Here is an 18,019-nt window from a genome sequence, read left to right as displayed (position 1 = left end):
TTCCCATCAGTGTTAGTGTGGTCTTATGGTATAGGTGTTGGCCTCTCATCAAAGAGGTTGTGGGTTCAATCCCATTCAGTGTAAGAGTGGTCTAGTGGTATAGGTTTCAATGCCTGTCAGTGGCCGAGTGGTCAAGTGGTGTAGGTGTTTTCCTCTTATCAAAGAAGTTGTAGGTTCTATCCCCACGAGGGGTACTTACTTAATTTGCAAGCTAGTGACATAACAGTAGCGTGCAGATATCTAACAGCGATATTTCTAAATGATGTTTGATTGACAATATGGAACTTTTGCTCCCTGCGCATTGTGTACAATCACAATTACTCAGGTAGTGGGTGCAGTAGATTATAAATTACTTCTACCATATTTCAGAGCATTTTCTTTCTTTTAATCTACACATTAATTCCCATATCAAAATGGTTACAAGAGAAAGGGTGTTACCATTCTATAACTATCATGCGGGTAATTCACTTATACCACAAAAAAAGTCATGCTAGTTATTGAATGTTGTCCTTAACAACATGGTACAAAATAGTTACGAAACAACTTCTGTGATTGAAACTAAACTCTTACGCTAAATTATAACCTGATCGTGAAGTTAAACGAATGTCAAAGAACAAAACAACAAAGGTATTATTTTAAGTAAATGGTTTTTGATGTACGTAAAAGCCCTATAAATATAGAAGTTGCTGTCTTAATTTCGTTGTAAATCATATACAATCTTTCTGTCTAAATTTCCTTAAAACATATACAATCTTTCTGTCTAAATTTCCTTGTAAAACCTATACGATCCATCAAGTCTAGCCAATTGCAATACAATGCAAATATATCATTATTCAACGTAGATGCATATATAAACTGTACCAAGCTTGAACTGCAACTGAAAGATACGTTCTTTATCATTTTACGGTATTGGCCAAAGATATTCTTGATGCCAAAATGCTAAATAGACGGAAATGTAAGCAAATTGACTTGACGCTAAATCAAATTAAGACCGCCCACAACGATTACCCATTTTTTGGTTTCACAATGTAATATTGGATTCAAGTCCATGTGGATTTTGTTTTTCAAGGGTTATCATGTGACTTTGGGTTAATCTCACTATTGGCTTATCAGTTTTGAAAATTTACAGCACAGTGCTTTGGCATTCTACCAATTGTAAGGGGTGAGAGTGGTCTAGTGGTTTAGGTGCCTGCCTTTCACACAAGAGGTTGTGGGTTCAATTCCCATAAGGGTGAGAGTGGTCTAGTGGTTTAGGTGCCTGCCTCTCACACAATAGGTTGTGGGTTCAATTCCCATCAGGGTGAGAGTGGTCTAGTGATTCAGGTGCCTGCCTCTCACACAAGAGGTTGTGGGTTCAATTCCCATCAGGGTGAGAGTGGTCTAGTGATTCAGGTGCCTGTCTCTCACCAAAGAGGGTTGTGGGTTCAATTCCCATCAGGGTGAGAGTGGTCTAGTGATTCAGGTGCCTGTCTCTCACCAAAGAGGTTTTGTGTTCAATCCACATCAGGGTGAGAGTGGTCTAGTGATTCAGGTGCCTGTCTCTCACCAAAGAGGTTTTGTGTTCAATCCACATCAGGGTGAGAGTGGTCTAGTGATTCAGGTGCCTGTTTCTCACCAAAGAGGTTTTGTGTTCAATCCACATCAGGGTGAGAGTGGTCTTGTGATTCAGGTGCCTGTCTCTCACCAAAGAGGGTTGTGGGTTCAATTCCCATCAGGGTGAGAGTGGTCTAGTGATTCAGGTGCCTGCCTCTCACACAAGAGGTTGTGGGTTCAATTCCCATCAGGGTGAGAGTGGTCTAGTGATTCAGGTGCCTGTCTCTCACCAAAGAGGGTTGTGGGTTCAATCCTCATCAGAGTTAGAGTGGTACAGTGGACTAGGTTTTACCTCTCATCAAAGAGGTTGTGGGTTTATTCCCCAAAATGGGAACTTTCTCATGGCTTCTCAAAATGGGACAACAGTACTTGTTTCTACCAAAAAACGAAAGGATGCATTCTTGTGTAATCCATGAATACTTTTCTACCATGGCAGGGTAAGTTTATTTAGGGTGGGAGGGAAAAGAGGGAAGGGGCCCTGGATATCTGCTTGTGTATGCCTAGATTGTCTAATTCTCACCATATTAATAGTCTGTTATGAAGAATGAACCATTGCCAAAACTTACAAACATGTAAATCTTTAGTGAATATCCTATTCCCTGGACTGAATTAACTGCAGGGGAAATTGGTAAACAATAATGCACAGTTGACTGTTTCCGATTCAACGTGTTGGCCAATCAACACCCAAACATAAAAGCCGAGCCGCTTAGCGATGATCATTATTCCGGCACCCATAATTCACTGCATTGAAACATGGAAACACTGACAGATGGCAATAATTTTATTATCCCATCACACTGAATGTTTAATAATTGAATCAGGGGGATTCATATTCCGACAAATTGCAAGCATATTTAATTAAAGGCCATGCAATTAAAGAGTTAGAATATACAGTAGATCCTGCACATTTGTTGAAATGATAGTGTGGCAGAATGTTGAAACAATAAAAATCTCTCTAGGGTAGATGTGATAGAATTGATGTATCGTTTGACACACAAAGAGATGCTTCACTCATCAAATAATTACATAGGTTAAAACACTGAAATAAATCAAGCTGTACATTGCCATTAATCAGTTGCCATTGATCATAATTTTTTTGTAAAAATAATAAGATGAAGCGGTAATTAAAATTTTGATTTAATAATTCAAAATTCAAAATCATATTATTTTTTTTACTTTGATATCAAACAAGCGGAAATAATATAAAATGCAAGACTGCTACTCATAAGCCTAGGCCAATGCACTCTTTTACAAATTACATGCACCCATGTCAAAGAATATATGATGATTATTTTTTTTTTCCACATCAATAAACAAGGGAGACAATTCCTCATCACTTATAAGCATCTATAGATGTTGATTTTTTCGTTCTCTCCCTTTAACTATAAAAATATTTCTAAATGACAATCGGACATCATGATATAAACAGTCAACAAATTCATAACAATACTAGTTATCAATATTTTATGGTGGATCGAAGATTTTTATTTTACTGAAACTATTCTTCTCAACTCTCTTTGTGTTTTTAATGAAGAAAATTCCGTAATATCAAACTAAATGACTTCTAAATGTGAAAATAAATGACTTCTAAAAGACTAAAAGGTCAAAATAAACTCTTAATTTCTGGTCTATCAACACTATTAAAGCAGGCCAGCATGTCTAATCATGTTTCATAATCATTACAAGAGCACAGAAATTATAGATGCCAACTCTTTGTCTGCTTTTTTTTCCCGATGACCAGAGAGCGTAACTCAAACAAATATTGATTCATCAGTAATGGGCCTTACAAGACAAAGTGGACATTGCCAATGTTAATTTGTGTACAAAGTTTCATGTAAATAGATCTAATAGTTTCTGAACAGTTATTGCCACTATTTAAAAATTTCATCTGATGAGGGAAATGATGATGATCACACAACACCAACAACGTTAACTCTTGACTTGAAAAACAGGCAAGTTTATAATATTTTTGCATGAAATACCACCTTTAAATATTTTCAACTCTTAGTATTGACCAAGCTGCAGTAAGCTATAAAATGACACAACTGACGATAATCATGTGCCAACTATTGACTTTGAAAAACAGACAAGTTTATGATATTTTTGCCTCATTAGATACAAACATTGTGCTGATAGCTATACAATGACACAAATGACAATGAAAACCCCGACACACCATTTTGAAAATCAGGCAAGCTGATGACAATTTCTGCATCAACAGACACACACATCATTAGTAATGACTAACTTGCAGCTTAGGCTATACAATTTCAATTTTTTCAGACTTTTTGCGAAAACATGCCATGTCAATTTAATCGATGCATAACACATTTTACTCATTAGCGCAATGACATGTTTATAGCATTTTGCACAAAAATGAAAATCAGTTAACATACAAGCAATATTTCACTGCTTTAGAAGCTCCGCGAAACTTTACAATATAACGCTACTGATTGCCATCGACAGTGCAAACATCGGCCTGTCACATGCACATAATTTGAATTATTATACTGCATGACATAACCCGATATGTTGGATACAATGAAATGAGTTAAAACGGAATTAAACAGCTCTGTAACTGTAGGCTTGTATCATAAAAACGACATGTTTTTCATGCTTTGAATGAGTCTATGATGTCATTGGCAGTTTCTTTTAAATAATTAATATATCATATATCTTTTAATGACTAAACTTATAACATATAATAAATATAAACATAATAGGAACATTGGCAAATTTTTTTAATACTTAATATATCATATCGATGGCCTCACTTCAAAATGCCAAAGCTTCATTTTTATGTTTGAGGATTTTTACATCACTAAAATCATAATGGCGAGCCGCATCTAGCTGCAAAATGCTGAATAAATAGTCCAATGAGAAAATGGTGTCCTATCATGTGATCAAAATGTCAAGCAATGATTGGACATCTCACAGAGAAGCAAAAATGCCGAAACCTACAGAAACTGTGACTACAAAAATTGTTACTTTGGCATTTTGAAAAAAAATGTGTGATCAAATTACCAAGAGTAAGTACTCAAAGCGTTGCTTTTTAAGACATGGAATTTTGTAGCTTCGACATTTGGAAGTGAGGCCATTGATATATCTTTTAATGACATAAATTAAAACATATAAAAACAAACATGACATTTTCTTAGAGACCTTTATTTCATGTATTAAACAGTTAAAATTCAGACTTATACTATGGGATAAGCTAACACATATCGTGTTAAATATTTACTCTAATAGGCATACATAGTTGGGTACCCCTGATACACTACTACGAATTGGCTACGAAAATCTCAAAATCATGAATAAAAAATGAGGCAGTTTCATTGGTTCTGCAAGGTTCCAGAGGCTTTCCCGTCAAAAAAATTTTCTGGCAACAGCAGGGATTGAACCGGGTCTCCCCTGTCTCATGCATATTCATAAAAACGAGATATTGTCAGTCAATTGTACCACTTTATTAATGAAGTATAACAGAATTAAGTACTATGGTTGCCGACAATGATAGGCATAATGCTGCTTTATTTTCAATTTTAATAACTTGATTTTCCAATCAATATTGTCTAAATATTACTTATGGAGGAAATTTGATCATAAACAGTTGAATGAAGATTTTGAACATTTCTGTGTATTTTTGTATAATTATTTTTTGCTCCCCAAAAGACTCAGTCCGAATAATAAGATATTTCCTTGCATGGACTTTTTAAACATTTATGCTAACAGAAGAAAAATCAGGATAGAATATATATCCTTACCGTTTCTTTAGTAGGCAATAATTCTTTTCTGATCTTGAAGAAATTCTTCCCGTAGACACGGAGACCTTTCACGAATCGTTTCTGTAAAAAGAGAACATGACAGCGTACCAACGGCATGTAATATTCATAAGAGAAACGGGTTATTACGATTCTCTAATGACCGTTTCACAGGCCCAAGCTTCAGAAGGAACGAAAATAATGATCTCCTCCGAGGGATCGTAATTGACAATGTTCTATTAACATGCAAAATTATCTAGCAATCATTTTAGGCAAAAATGCCAGAAATGACAGCCATAACTTCTCCCAATACTGGAATTCTGGGAGTTTTTTTGGTGCCATGAAATTATTGTGTTGTGAAATTTGCGCTCATCAATTTGAAAAGCTGTGAAGACATGTTAAAGAGTACCACTAACATCATTATTCATTCATAAAGAATACCGCTGATTTCTGATTTGTGACAAATTTACTAGGAACTCAATGTGAATACAGTCTGTGTGTGGTGTCTGGCGTGGGTGTGGAAGGGGTAGGATTTGGGGTAAACAGGGAAGTAACCTGCCCCTTTTTTTAACAATGTTAAACCTCAGGGCCAGTAAATCCAAAGTTCTAAAACTTATATAATCTTTTACTTACATCTAACATGCTATAAGAGACTAATCCTACATAAAAATAATATAGTTTGGAAATTCTAGAGTTTCACAGTTCAGACGAAAAGTAAACAATCCTGTAATGATTAAACACTCTTATGATTGAACACTTGGCTATAAAAGACCTTTAAGGTTGACAGTAATTTATGGAAGTTAATTTCCAGAGCTCATGTTATATAAACACGCGGCATATGCTCAGTGCAAGAGTCAAGAATATACACAGGCAATACACAGGCGATTTTATCTCATTTTCATTGCAACTATATAACTTCCCAGAGGGTAATTCCCGCTAAACAAGTAATTGCATTGGATGCAAATAGGACTATAACATCTCCAGAACAATTCAAGTAAATGGCATAAGAGCTCTTTTTATGGTTACATATCAATTAAAGCCCCATAATCTGTCAAAAGTTAAACCTCATACCCCCTGTTTCCATGGCAACCAAATTATCAGTTGTAGAAAGAGACATTAAACCAACTTCATAAACCTAATTTGTGATCCAAAGACCGCTGTTTTGCAATAAAAAACACCGGACAGGAAAAAAGTTGATGGTGTAAAATGGTTGGTATGACTGTGGCTGGTTTAACATGAAACACATGATTATGGTAGCAAAAAAACAAACCCATTGCCGTCTGCACGAAATGCACAAACCTGCAAAATCGACAAGTACAAGGGCCCTAATCCCTTCTGGGCGTTCCGAAATTATACTGCAACATGCAGGCCCGATGTGCTTGTATAATTTTAGCACTGTTCTGTACTAGACTAGAATGGGTCTGTGGCATATAAATCTGATATTTTTGAACATTCCACAAGCCCAAAATGGCTATGGTTCTGAAATAATTTTGTGCAGACTGACATTTCTGTCGGTGTGAATTTCATTCTTTTATTGCAAACTGAATATTCTGAAACAGAACGATCGTGTGAGCGATGCAGTCTGCATCGTGCCAGGGATCGACTTTATTTTTTATACCAAATTGAAGCTATGAAACATAGACCTACCACAGCCATGTGGAGAAATCACCTAGAAGACATTAAATGAATCCCTCCCTGACAGCAAAGAGAAGATTCATGCTAGGTTTACACTTTCTTTGACAGGAACTAGAACCTTTTTTTGCTTCACCGAGAATTGAGCAAAGGACGACTCTACAGAGAGGATGAGATTTGCATCTAGAATTTTAACATGAAACAAGTTGTATGCATTCTTCCTGGATGGGAGTTTATTACGGTCTGCTCACACATATAGGGCTGCAATATTCACCCAGTAACATGTGAAACTTACAATTAATGACATCTGGGTGGCCCTTCAGCGCTGACATATTGTAAAGAAGGAAAGGCTACCCTCTCTCGAGCCATCCTGCTGAACTTTGTTAAGCCTACATTGGCTGCTGAAAATATCCTGTTTTCTGTCTTTAATCAAGGGAGTCCTGTGCCCTCATGGGGACATGCAGGCACAAGTGGATGGAAGGCAAAGCATTTTAATAAGAGCTTTCAATTTGAATAGTTGCTTAGTTTGCTTTCTTATAGCTGAGAACAATCTCCAGACAAAGATCTAATATTATGCAGAAAAGGCCCCCTAAAACAATTACCCAAATCTTAAGACCATTAGAAATCTATCACTCAACGCATCAACCATTTTACAGCCAAACGCAGGAATTAAGTATTTGAAAGCCTATCAAATCATATGGCACTCATGCCCAGCGCTGATGACTGAACATCAATCCTTCCACTGACACCGCTCAGATTGATTTTCCCCGCTGTTTCATTCCAATTCTCTCCCCGATCCCCAATTTCCCATCCGCAAAACCAACAATACATGCTTGCATGTCGACAGAAAAACCACCCTTCTATACAACACTTTGCTTTAGCCACAAAGCGTGATATCGGATAAAGCGCTCCTCATTCTGTATATATTGTGTGAATGAAATGGTTTGTAACTCTATTATAGCTCACTATCAATACTGCCTGCCTGTAAAATCAATACTGAGGGCCTCAAATAACTTCTGGTTTTCTCATTAACAAGGGGGGGCAACTGTGTACAGCACTTTGGAGTAGAAAACTGCAGAATAGTTGTGATTTACTGGCCTTGTAGTATGCTATACTAACTGACCTTTGGAGCATCAATAAACAGAACATTTTTCTGACCTTAAAGGCATAAGTCCCCAAGATTGGACTTTACTTATATATCTAATGAAACATTATTGTAACACTGAGAGGCGCTGATTAAATATATTTTGTAGATATAATTGTTTATAAGTCAATGTCATAATTAAGAGTTTATTTGCTAAAAGGCCACAAGCCCATGCAAACATAAGACAATACATACATTTAAAAACTACTAGACAAAGTGCAAATAGTGTCAATAGCCTGTGACTATTTATCATATCTGGATAATTCCTCTATAAGGGCCTCTTATATTTCAATCACTGACAGATGGGTGACAAATAGCTAATCCGTAATACTGGCCTCAAACCTTTAACATAAGGGATCAATACCTTTAAAGATTCGGATTCTTGAAGAAGAATGGTGCAATTGTTTATATACGGACCCTTTATATATCCAATTAATGGTACCTCTTCCTGATTTTAACACCAAAAAAATGTAACGACAAAAATACGATAGACTAGAAATTGCTCTCAGTTCTAATTTCAGGATTAATGCTGAATTTATACATTACATCAGAAGGTTCACAATCCACTGCCAGTATCCCCCCACCCCTTTTGTAGCCCAGAGGTAAAGTATTTACTTAGGGTGCAAAAAGTTCAATCCCCAGCAGTCTTACCGAAAGACGTTAAAATATGGGTTCGACTTGGTTAGCAAAACTTTTTGTTTTAATAGAAAATTCTAAGAACATGTAGCTTACCGTGTCTTCTTCGTTCCATTTCTTGTCAATGGTTCTCAGGGCTGGGGCTTTAACCAACCCCTGCAGGGCCTTCCCGGTGTCATAGTCGTAACGATGCAACTGAAATACGGCACAAAAATATAAATTTAGAAAACATCTAATACTTAAATATATTATTGCTGAAACTCTTATAAATTTCGAGAAAACATTTAAATATGCAGTTTTATACTTTTGTGCACTTTCGGCAAAGGTGCAAGTTTGTTCATACTGAAATCAATTGCTTTTTTTGCTTTGATCAAGAAAACTGCTCTCGTTAAGGATTGAATGTTTTTTAGTTTGAAAGAGTTTTATTCTCATTTAATAGAAATATATGGTTTAACCATAAATATAATGGTATATAAATCACTTTATATTCAGTTAAAAACTACACCCAATCTTTGAAAAAAAAATTCCGAAATAACAAAAAATTCAACTTAGAATTAGCGTTCACGTTCATTCATTGCTTTTAGAAGACATTTTTTATACATTTTAAAGATATTTTAATTTCAAATTTCGTAATCGAAAATTGAAGAAAATGGCTTGAAAAATTATGAAAATTTAAACTGACTTTCAATGGGTAATGACCAGTGTCAAATTTTGTTTTCCATTCAAATACGAACAATATATTAAGATTATCATCATTCAAGTCAATAAGAATGACACCATTTTCTGATTAATCTCAATCTAACGTGGATGTGCAGTCGGCCATAAAAATTAATTGAACATTAAACAACTTCTTCAGCAATGATAATGATTTACACATGTATCTTAGTTAATCTTCAGTCATGACTGGGCAAGTTTCATCATAAATACATAAATCAAATGAAACTTGATCATTCAAGATATTAGTTCATAACTTCGTAATTTCAGTTTAAAGAGACTTTTATAGGGTCGTAAAAACATATTTTAGTGTGAAATGTGGATATAATATAATGCTTGTATCAATGATAAAACTTCAAATCACTATTGAAAATATTATCTAAAAATGTGACTCAAAATGACCTTTTTTGCATTAAAAAAAAAAAAAGCATTAGAAAAAAATTTAAAGCTTGGATTCACGATATTATGTATAAATCAGGGACAAGTTTCAATAAAGATTGTAGTCGTAAAATGGAGTTATCTGAGTGTCAATCTGAGTGTCATATTTAAAAAAAAAATTGGCATAAATTAATTGGATTACAGTCAATCAAGGGGCATAAATCGATACTAATTTTATTCAGAGTGATGGGACATGCACAGCAAACAAGCACGAAGAGTTTTGTATTTATATCTTATAGAGCTTTAAAGTAATGGCCAAGGTTTTTGCACAATGACTGAGCACTACAAATAATATTCATAAAGTTACTTGGGTAGAATTTTCAACTTAGTAAAAAAATTACTTTTTTCTAAGCTGAATTTAAAATAAACTACCAATGTTTCGACAATCATTACCTGAACTTATGTAAATACGGTCAAATTTGAATTTATTTCAATAAATTTGATGAAAAGTAGCGGAAAAAATAATGTTGTCAAAAGTTATAAAAAATATTTTTGCAAAAAGTGATCTTTTTCCCTATAGCTTTTTAAATATGCCACAGAAGCATTCCACCTACTTACCCAAGCACTTTCTACCCAGCTTTATTTTTGAACAATTAATACATCAAACAAGCCTGCAAATACTATTCACATTATCAATTTATGAAAATAATGATCCCAGATCAATATTGATCGACTACTTCAAATAAATGAAGAAATTACTAATTCTGGTATCCACTTTATCTTAATGAATTTGTTTTCTATATTATTCCCTTGCTGACAAAAAAATATCTTCAGAACCAGATTTTCATCCATGGCATAAAATAAAGTATCTCTTTTTATTGTGAAGCACCGCGTTATTTCTTTGTTGAAGGCTCTTTAATCAGTGTTTACCTGATATTGATTGGAAATTAATTTTCATTTCATATTACAATGATTACTTTAATTTAATTGGGAAAAACAGTGTTATGGCTGATAGATTATGATTCCAACAAATGAGTAAAATATTTTATCACTATTTGAAAGGAATAAAAATAGGTTACAGCCCTTTGATAGTCAAAGCTACAACTTCTTATTATGTTTAATTACTAGTGGAATAGAAAACACAGAGTTGTGGTCCTTGGATTTTTAAAAAACATGCTGACGCTCATTTCTCTCGATGAAAGGAAGTTTAAAGCCATATTGACAGAAAAAAAATTGCATGGAAGAAAAATATATTTGAGGTCTGAGTTCAGAAATGGAAAAGAAATGTTAAGTTAATTAATATATTTCCCAAACAGGTGTCATCTAGTTCGGAAAAAGTGATCCCTATGAATGGACACACCATGAAATTGCGATATGTGACATGCAATAAGAAATTCACAAGTTGAAGCATTCATACCATGTGCATGGCGTTAAGCGTGGTATCGTCCATCGCGGCAGCCTGACAACCATCGGTGTTTCCACCATCGCACATTCCCGCGAATGCCGCTACACTCCTGAAAATATGAGAAACAAACACGGTCTAAAATCAAATTTCAAAGACACATAATTCCTTGACTCACCAAGAACACATATTCATTCATGATATAATTAATGTGGTCAGGGGCCTTTGATTTGTGAAAAAAGTAACAGCAACTTTTGAAAAAGCCAGAATGAATACTGAAACATTGCCAGATATTGAACTTAACAATTTTCCATTGTTCACTGTGACTGCCAGGTTAACATACACCATAGAAAGGAAATTACAACAAAATGAGGGAGGATTTTTTTTAATTCTGCAGATAAATCCTCGTTGACTCAAACTAAATGTAAAGGACTGATTTCTTTAAACTGAAGATAAGCATTCAAACTAAGCTCTAATTTTTCATGGTTGGAGGTATTTTCGCCCTGGGCGTTCGAGCCAACACGGTTTCACTGTAGTATAATAACATTCAGAATTGTGGCTTTTGATGTCATTTTTGTGAAAACAATAAAGTTTTTTAGGATTGTGAGTGAGGCCCAATTTCAAATTGAGATTTAACACTGGCATACATGTATCTACATAGTCCCTACAGCTTACTCTCTCAAGCTGATGAAGTGCCTAATCCCCAATCAACATACCCCTAAACCCCACCCCACCCTCAAAATACCCCTTCCCCCTGACCAATTAACAATACAAATGTCAGAATGTCAGAAGACCCTATTGCTAGCTTAGGTATAATAATTCCATGACTTTATTCCCGGTCTCATTAATATTTCAGAATGCTGGCATATCTAGCTGTTGCCTATTTTCTGCATGCACTAGACAGTGACAGGTCTTTATTGTCCTAAAGCATCCAACAGACACATTAGTAAATGTTCTGACACTTACACTACTATAACATGCAACAGTCACCTTCAGGCAAGACCAAACATCATCATGTTTGTCAATGAAAAGTAGGATTATACTCTGTAAGGCCAAAATCAAAAAGATCCAAAAACCTAAGGTAAAATGATTTTATTTTTATTATTATTTTTTTTTTAGGGGGGGGGAGGGGGGGGGGGGGTTCTGTACCAAACGGACATATATTAGGGTATATCACTATTGTGTAAATTTTAGAAATAACGCCTGTCGGTTAGATTGAAACAAACATATTTTTTTTAAGCTTGAATAATCTATGATCCTGCATATCAAATGTTGCCTGTTAGCATCCATTGCTTTGAAAACTCTACAACAAGTCTATCAAAAGTAATCAATCATAAACGAATGTGTGATGCCAACGAAGACAGACAAGAGTAATACATACGTGTCTTAAACATTACAAGGTTGCATTCTACAGTGGATTAATGGGAGTTCTTCCGCCAAACAATCTTGACAAGTTACATTGATTGCCTTGGCGACTGGTCAATTTTATAGTTTCAATTTTATAGTTTTGGTGTGAACTTTTCCATATGAATATAGTAACATTTATTCTGCAAGAGCATACAATTTGCACACTGGTAAGTTTTTTCATGGAGGAAGACCATTATCCTCTAACTTATATAAGTAACCCTTTTGGTTGCCTTCCATAGACACTTGGCCGTGCTCAACAAAAACATCCACACAATATTTTATCTAGACAAGACCACTCACTGCCTCATCCTTTGCATAACTAAACATCAATTGGAGCCAGAACGGGCCTTACTATACATGTATGTATTGTCAATGCCTAGTGTTACATGTTTTTTTCAAAGCCAGGCAAGCTAAAATCCCATGCACACATTTCATGTTCTCCTCTCCTTTTGAGGAGGAGAGGCATACCACAATTATCTACCATGCAACAACATAGAAGCACATGTTACCTTGCAGCTCGTAGAAACATCATGAGGTCTCCATCCAGAACTCCTTTCGGCTGCCACTGGAACTCTTCCAGAAGGCTGCTCCTCTCCGGCATCTCATGTGGGGGCACATTGGGCTTGCATTCAGGCATACGAGCCTAAAAAAAGAAAACAGGTTTATATTTGATCTGCCTCTGATTCATTAACAATATATCTTAAAATTCATGTACTTGGATCCTGCACTCATTTCATGGGGGGGGGGGGTACAATGGGTTGGCATTCAGGCCAACTTGGCACAATGGGTTGGCATTCAGGCCAACTGGGCGCAATGGGTTGGCATTCAGGCCAACTGGGCACTGAATGGGTTGGCATTCAGGCCAACAGGGCCCAATGGGTTGGCATTCAGGTCAACTGGACACAATGGGTTGGCATTCAGATCAACTGGGCACAATGGGTTGATTTTCAGGCCAACTAGAAACATTGGGTTGAGATTCAGGCAAACTGGGCACATTGGGTTTGCATTCAGGCCAACAGGGCACAATGGGTTGGCATTCAGGCCAACAGGGCACAATGGGTTGGCATTCAGGCCAACTGGGCACTGAATGGGTTGGCATTCAGGCCAACAGGGCCCAATGGGTTGGCATTCAGGTCAACTGGACACAATGGGTTGGCATTCAGATCAACTGGGCACAATGGGTTGATTTTCAGGCCAACTAGAAACATTGGGTTGAGATTCAGGCAAACTGGGCACATTGGGTTGGCATTCAGGCCAACTGGGCACATTGGGTTGGCATTCAGGCCAACTGGACACAATGGGTTGGCATTCAGGCCAACTGGGCACATTGGGTTGGCATTCAGGCCAACTAAACACAATAGGTTGGCATTCAGGCCAACTGGGCACAATGGGTTGGCATTTAGGTCAAATGGACACAATGGGTTGGCATTCAGGCAAACTGGGCACATTGGGTTGGCATTCAGGCCAACTGGGCACATTGGGTTGGCATTCAGGCCAACTAAACACAATAGGTTGGCATTCAGGCCAACTGGGCACAATGGGTTGGCATTTAGGTCAAATGGACACAATGGGTTGGCATTCAGGCCAACTGGGCACATTGGGTTGGCATTCAGGCCAACTGGGTACATTGGGTTGGCATTCAGGCCAACTGGGCACAATGGGTTGGCATTTAGGTCAAATGGACACAATGGGTTGGCATTCAGGCCAACTGGGCACATTGGGTTGGCATTCAGGCCAACTGGGCACATTGGGTTGGCATTCGGGCCAACTGGACACAATGGGTTGGCATTCAGGCCAACTGGGCACATTGGGTTGGCATTCAGGCCAACTGGGCACATTTGGTTGGCATTCAGGCCAACTGGACACAATGGGTTGGGATTTAGGCCAACTGGGCACATTGGGTTGGCATTCAGGCCAACTGGACACAATGGGTTGGCATTGACAGGCCAACGAGACACAATGGGTTGGCATTCAGGCCAACTGGGCACATTTGGTTGGCATTCAGGCCAACTGGACACATTGGATTGGGATTTAGGCCAACTGGGCACATTGGGTTGGCATTCAGGCCAACTGGGCACATTTGGTTGGCATTCAGGCCAACTGGACACATTGGATTGGGATTTAGGCCAACTGGGCACATTGGGTTGGCATTCAGGCCAACTGGACACAATGGGTTGGCATTGACAGGCCAACGAGACACAATGGGTTGGCATTCAGGCCAACTAGGCACATTCGGTTGGCATCCAGGCCAACTGGGCACATTGGGTTGGCATTCAGGCCAACTGGGTGCAATGGGTTGGCATTCAGGCCAACTGGGCACAATTTGTTTGCATTAGGAGTACTGGGTTAGCATTGAAAGTTCGTTTGGTTCCATTTTAATTCAATATATAAAACAATAAATTGCTTAATTTTGAACCAAAGCAGGTTTTAAACCTGCCAAGAAAATATTTTCTTAGGCCTACTGTAACAGCAAAACTAAACTCGATAAGTAATGTCAGCACTGAGCCTTCAGCATTTCGATAAAATACCAGTTGTGCCAAAAATTTCCTGGAATTGGATGAACAAGTAATTCATTCTCATAAACATTGCAGTCTTCTTACAGAGTGCATGTGAGGTTCTAAGATTAATAATTAGAAAGAACGCATTTGAGCTTTTTATCCGGCAATTAATCGTTTCCAAAACACAAAAACCAGCCCTACTGCTAAGCGATATGAAATTAATTAAAAGTAAACTTCTTGGAAAACCTTCTGAGAGATGATAAGGCATATGTGCGCAAAGAAACATTAAGCTCTAATATAATTCCTAGGTAAATTACTGTGTTAATTTATAGTGCTAAGAATAGAAAAATGAAATACAGATAAGCCAAAATAAATATTAATATGAATGTTTATACAATTGATATTCTTTTTATGAGTTTACAAGACTGAACTGAAACAAAATATGAAGTAACATTTAAATATGATCGTGGCTGTCCGGCTAGCGCAGTTGCTAGCGCAATCGCTTCTCATCTAAGCCACCCAGGTTCGATCACCGCCCTTGGCCAACGTTAGTTTGGTATGTGGTCACCAAGTGGGTTTCCTACGGGTACTCTGGTTTCCCCGACAACACAAGACCACACTCTCGAAATTTACATTGTGCTAAGAGAGTGATTAATTTAATGTTGTAAAATATAATTTATGTTTAAACTGAAATATATATGATCAAAATTGCTATTGTTTGTACCATTTTTAAGAAACAAAGCAACAATCATACATTTAGTGTTTGCGCTTATGTTTTGACCATGTTTTGAATACTGATATGTAGTAAATTAAAAGACTTCACACTTTCACACACTGCCAAAATAATGTTTTGACATTGATTGTTTTAAATTAATCATTAGGCTGTTCGTGCCTAGTCGTGCCGGCAAGAAAAGAGACATTCCTGCTAACGCTTTGAAAAATATTGAAAACAAGAGCTGTCACAGTATGTGACGAATGCCCCCGAATGTGACATTGACCTATGAACAAGTTCAGTACATGAAAAGTTGATCTTGCCTTTACCTGTCAAATACATATATGGCAAGTCATTTCAAATTGCCTCTGAACATAAAAAAATACCACCCATATTTGACAACCTACACTCTTATGACCTTATATTCAGCATTCCATTGTGAATAAACACTAAGTGTATCTTTCACCTTAGAGGTACGGACATGGGTCTTGCACACGACACATCGTCTCGGTATGTTGAACACATGTGGCAAGTTATTTTAAAATCTGTCCATACAAGAAAAAGTTACAGCACGAACAAGACAACCTATACTCGATGTGCTTATATGCAGCATTGTGAATAAACACCTAAGTGTGACCTTGACCTTAGAGGTAAGGACACGGGTCTTGCACGAAACACGTCCTCTTGATATGTCGAACACATGTGGTAAGTTATTTTAAAATATGTTCATACAAGAGAAAGTTACAGCCCAGACATGACAACCTATACTCTATGTCCATATACCCAGCATTTCATTGTGAATAAACACCTAAGTGTGAGCTTGACATTAGAGGGAGGGACACAGGTCTTGCACGCGACACGTCGTCTTGGTATGTGGAACACATGTGGCAAGTTATTTTAAAATATGTCCATACAAGAGAAAGTTACAGCCCGGACGCGACAACCTATACTCCATATCCTTATATGCAGCACTCCATTGTGAATAAACACATTAGTGTGACCTTGACCTTAGAGGTAGGAACACAGGTTTTGCACACGACACATCATCTTGGTATGTGGAACACATGTGGCAAGTTATGTTAAAATCTGTCCATACAAGGGAAAGTTACAGCCTGGACACGACAACCTATACTCTATGTCCTTATATGCAGCACTTCATTGTGAATAAACACTAAGTTCGACCTTGACCGTAGAGTAAGGGACACAGGTCTTGCACGCGACACGTCATCATGGTATGTGGAACACATGTGGCAAGTTATTTTAAAATCTGTCCATACAAGGGAAAGTTACAGCCCGGACACGACAACCTATGCTCTATGTCCTTATATGCAGCAGTCCATTGTGAATAAACACTAAGTGTGACCTTGACCTTAGATGTAGGAACACGGGTTTTGCACGCGACATGTCGTCTTGGTATGTGGAACACATGTGGCAAGTTATTTTAAAATCTGTCCATACAAGGGAAAGTTACAGCCCGGACACAACAACCTATGCTCTATGTCCTTATATGCAGCACTCCATTGTGAATAAACACTAAGTGTGACCTTGACCTTAGAGGTAGGAACACAGGTTTTGCACGCGACACGTCGTCTTGGTATGTGGAACACATGTGGCAAGTTATTTTAAAATCTGTCTATACAAGGAAAAGTTACAGCCCGGACATGACAACCTATGCTCCATTGTGAATAAACACTAAGTGTGACCTTGACCTTAAGAGTAAGGGACACGGGTATTGCACGTGACACGTTGTCTTGGTATGTGGAACACATGTGGCAAGTTATTTTAAAATCTGTCCATACAAGGGAAAGTTACAGCCCGGACACGAGTTATTGAGCCGGACACACGGACGGATGGACGGACAGACGGTGCGATTTTAATATGCCCAGCTTCGGGGGCATAAAAATGTATGAACGAAAAGTTTTTTTCTCTTGTTTTTTTTTTTTTTTAAATGGATGATAATGTTTCCAAATGCTGCATGTAATATGTATATATACAGAATTGTTAATCATACAAAAATTGTCTCAGAATTATAAGAATTGTTTTCTAGATATACAACCACGTTAATACCACTTTCTATTGTCACAATCAACTTTGGTGTAAGACCTTAACAAAGGTAAAGACAATTAAACAGATGTATGTAAATGA

At 37.3% G+C, this 18,019-nt stretch overlaps 1 protein-coding gene across 6 annotated transcripts in view; it reads right to left on the bottom strand.

The window, feature by feature from the left end:
• The window catches only part of LOC128246743 (arginine-glutamic acid dipeptide repeats protein-like), a 101,915-nt gene that overhangs the window by 31,061 nt on the left and 52,835 nt on the right, over positions 1-18,019 (bottom strand). For all 6 annotated transcript variants that reach the window (XM_052965140.1, XM_052965143.1, XM_052965142.1 and 3 more), the window contains 4 exons: positions 13,174-13,307; positions 11,273-11,369; positions 8,860-8,958; positions 5,355-5,435 (listed from right to left, as the gene is read on the bottom strand). In XM_052965140.1, the coding sequence (XP_052821100.1) occupies positions 5,355-5,435; positions 8,860-8,958; positions 11,273-11,369; positions 13,174-13,307 (411 nt within the window). The remainder of the gene's footprint in view (positions 1-5,354; positions 5,436-8,859; positions 8,959-11,272; positions 11,370-13,173; positions 13,308-18,019) is intronic.

This window comes from Mya arenaria, chromosome 9 (assembly GCF_026914265.1).
Source record: "Mya arenaria isolate MELC-2E11 chromosome 9, ASM2691426v1".
Lineage (NCBI taxonomy): Eukaryota > Metazoa > Mollusca > Bivalvia > Myida > Myidae > Mya > Mya arenaria.
This window is presented reverse-complemented; position numbering and strand designations above follow the sequence as displayed.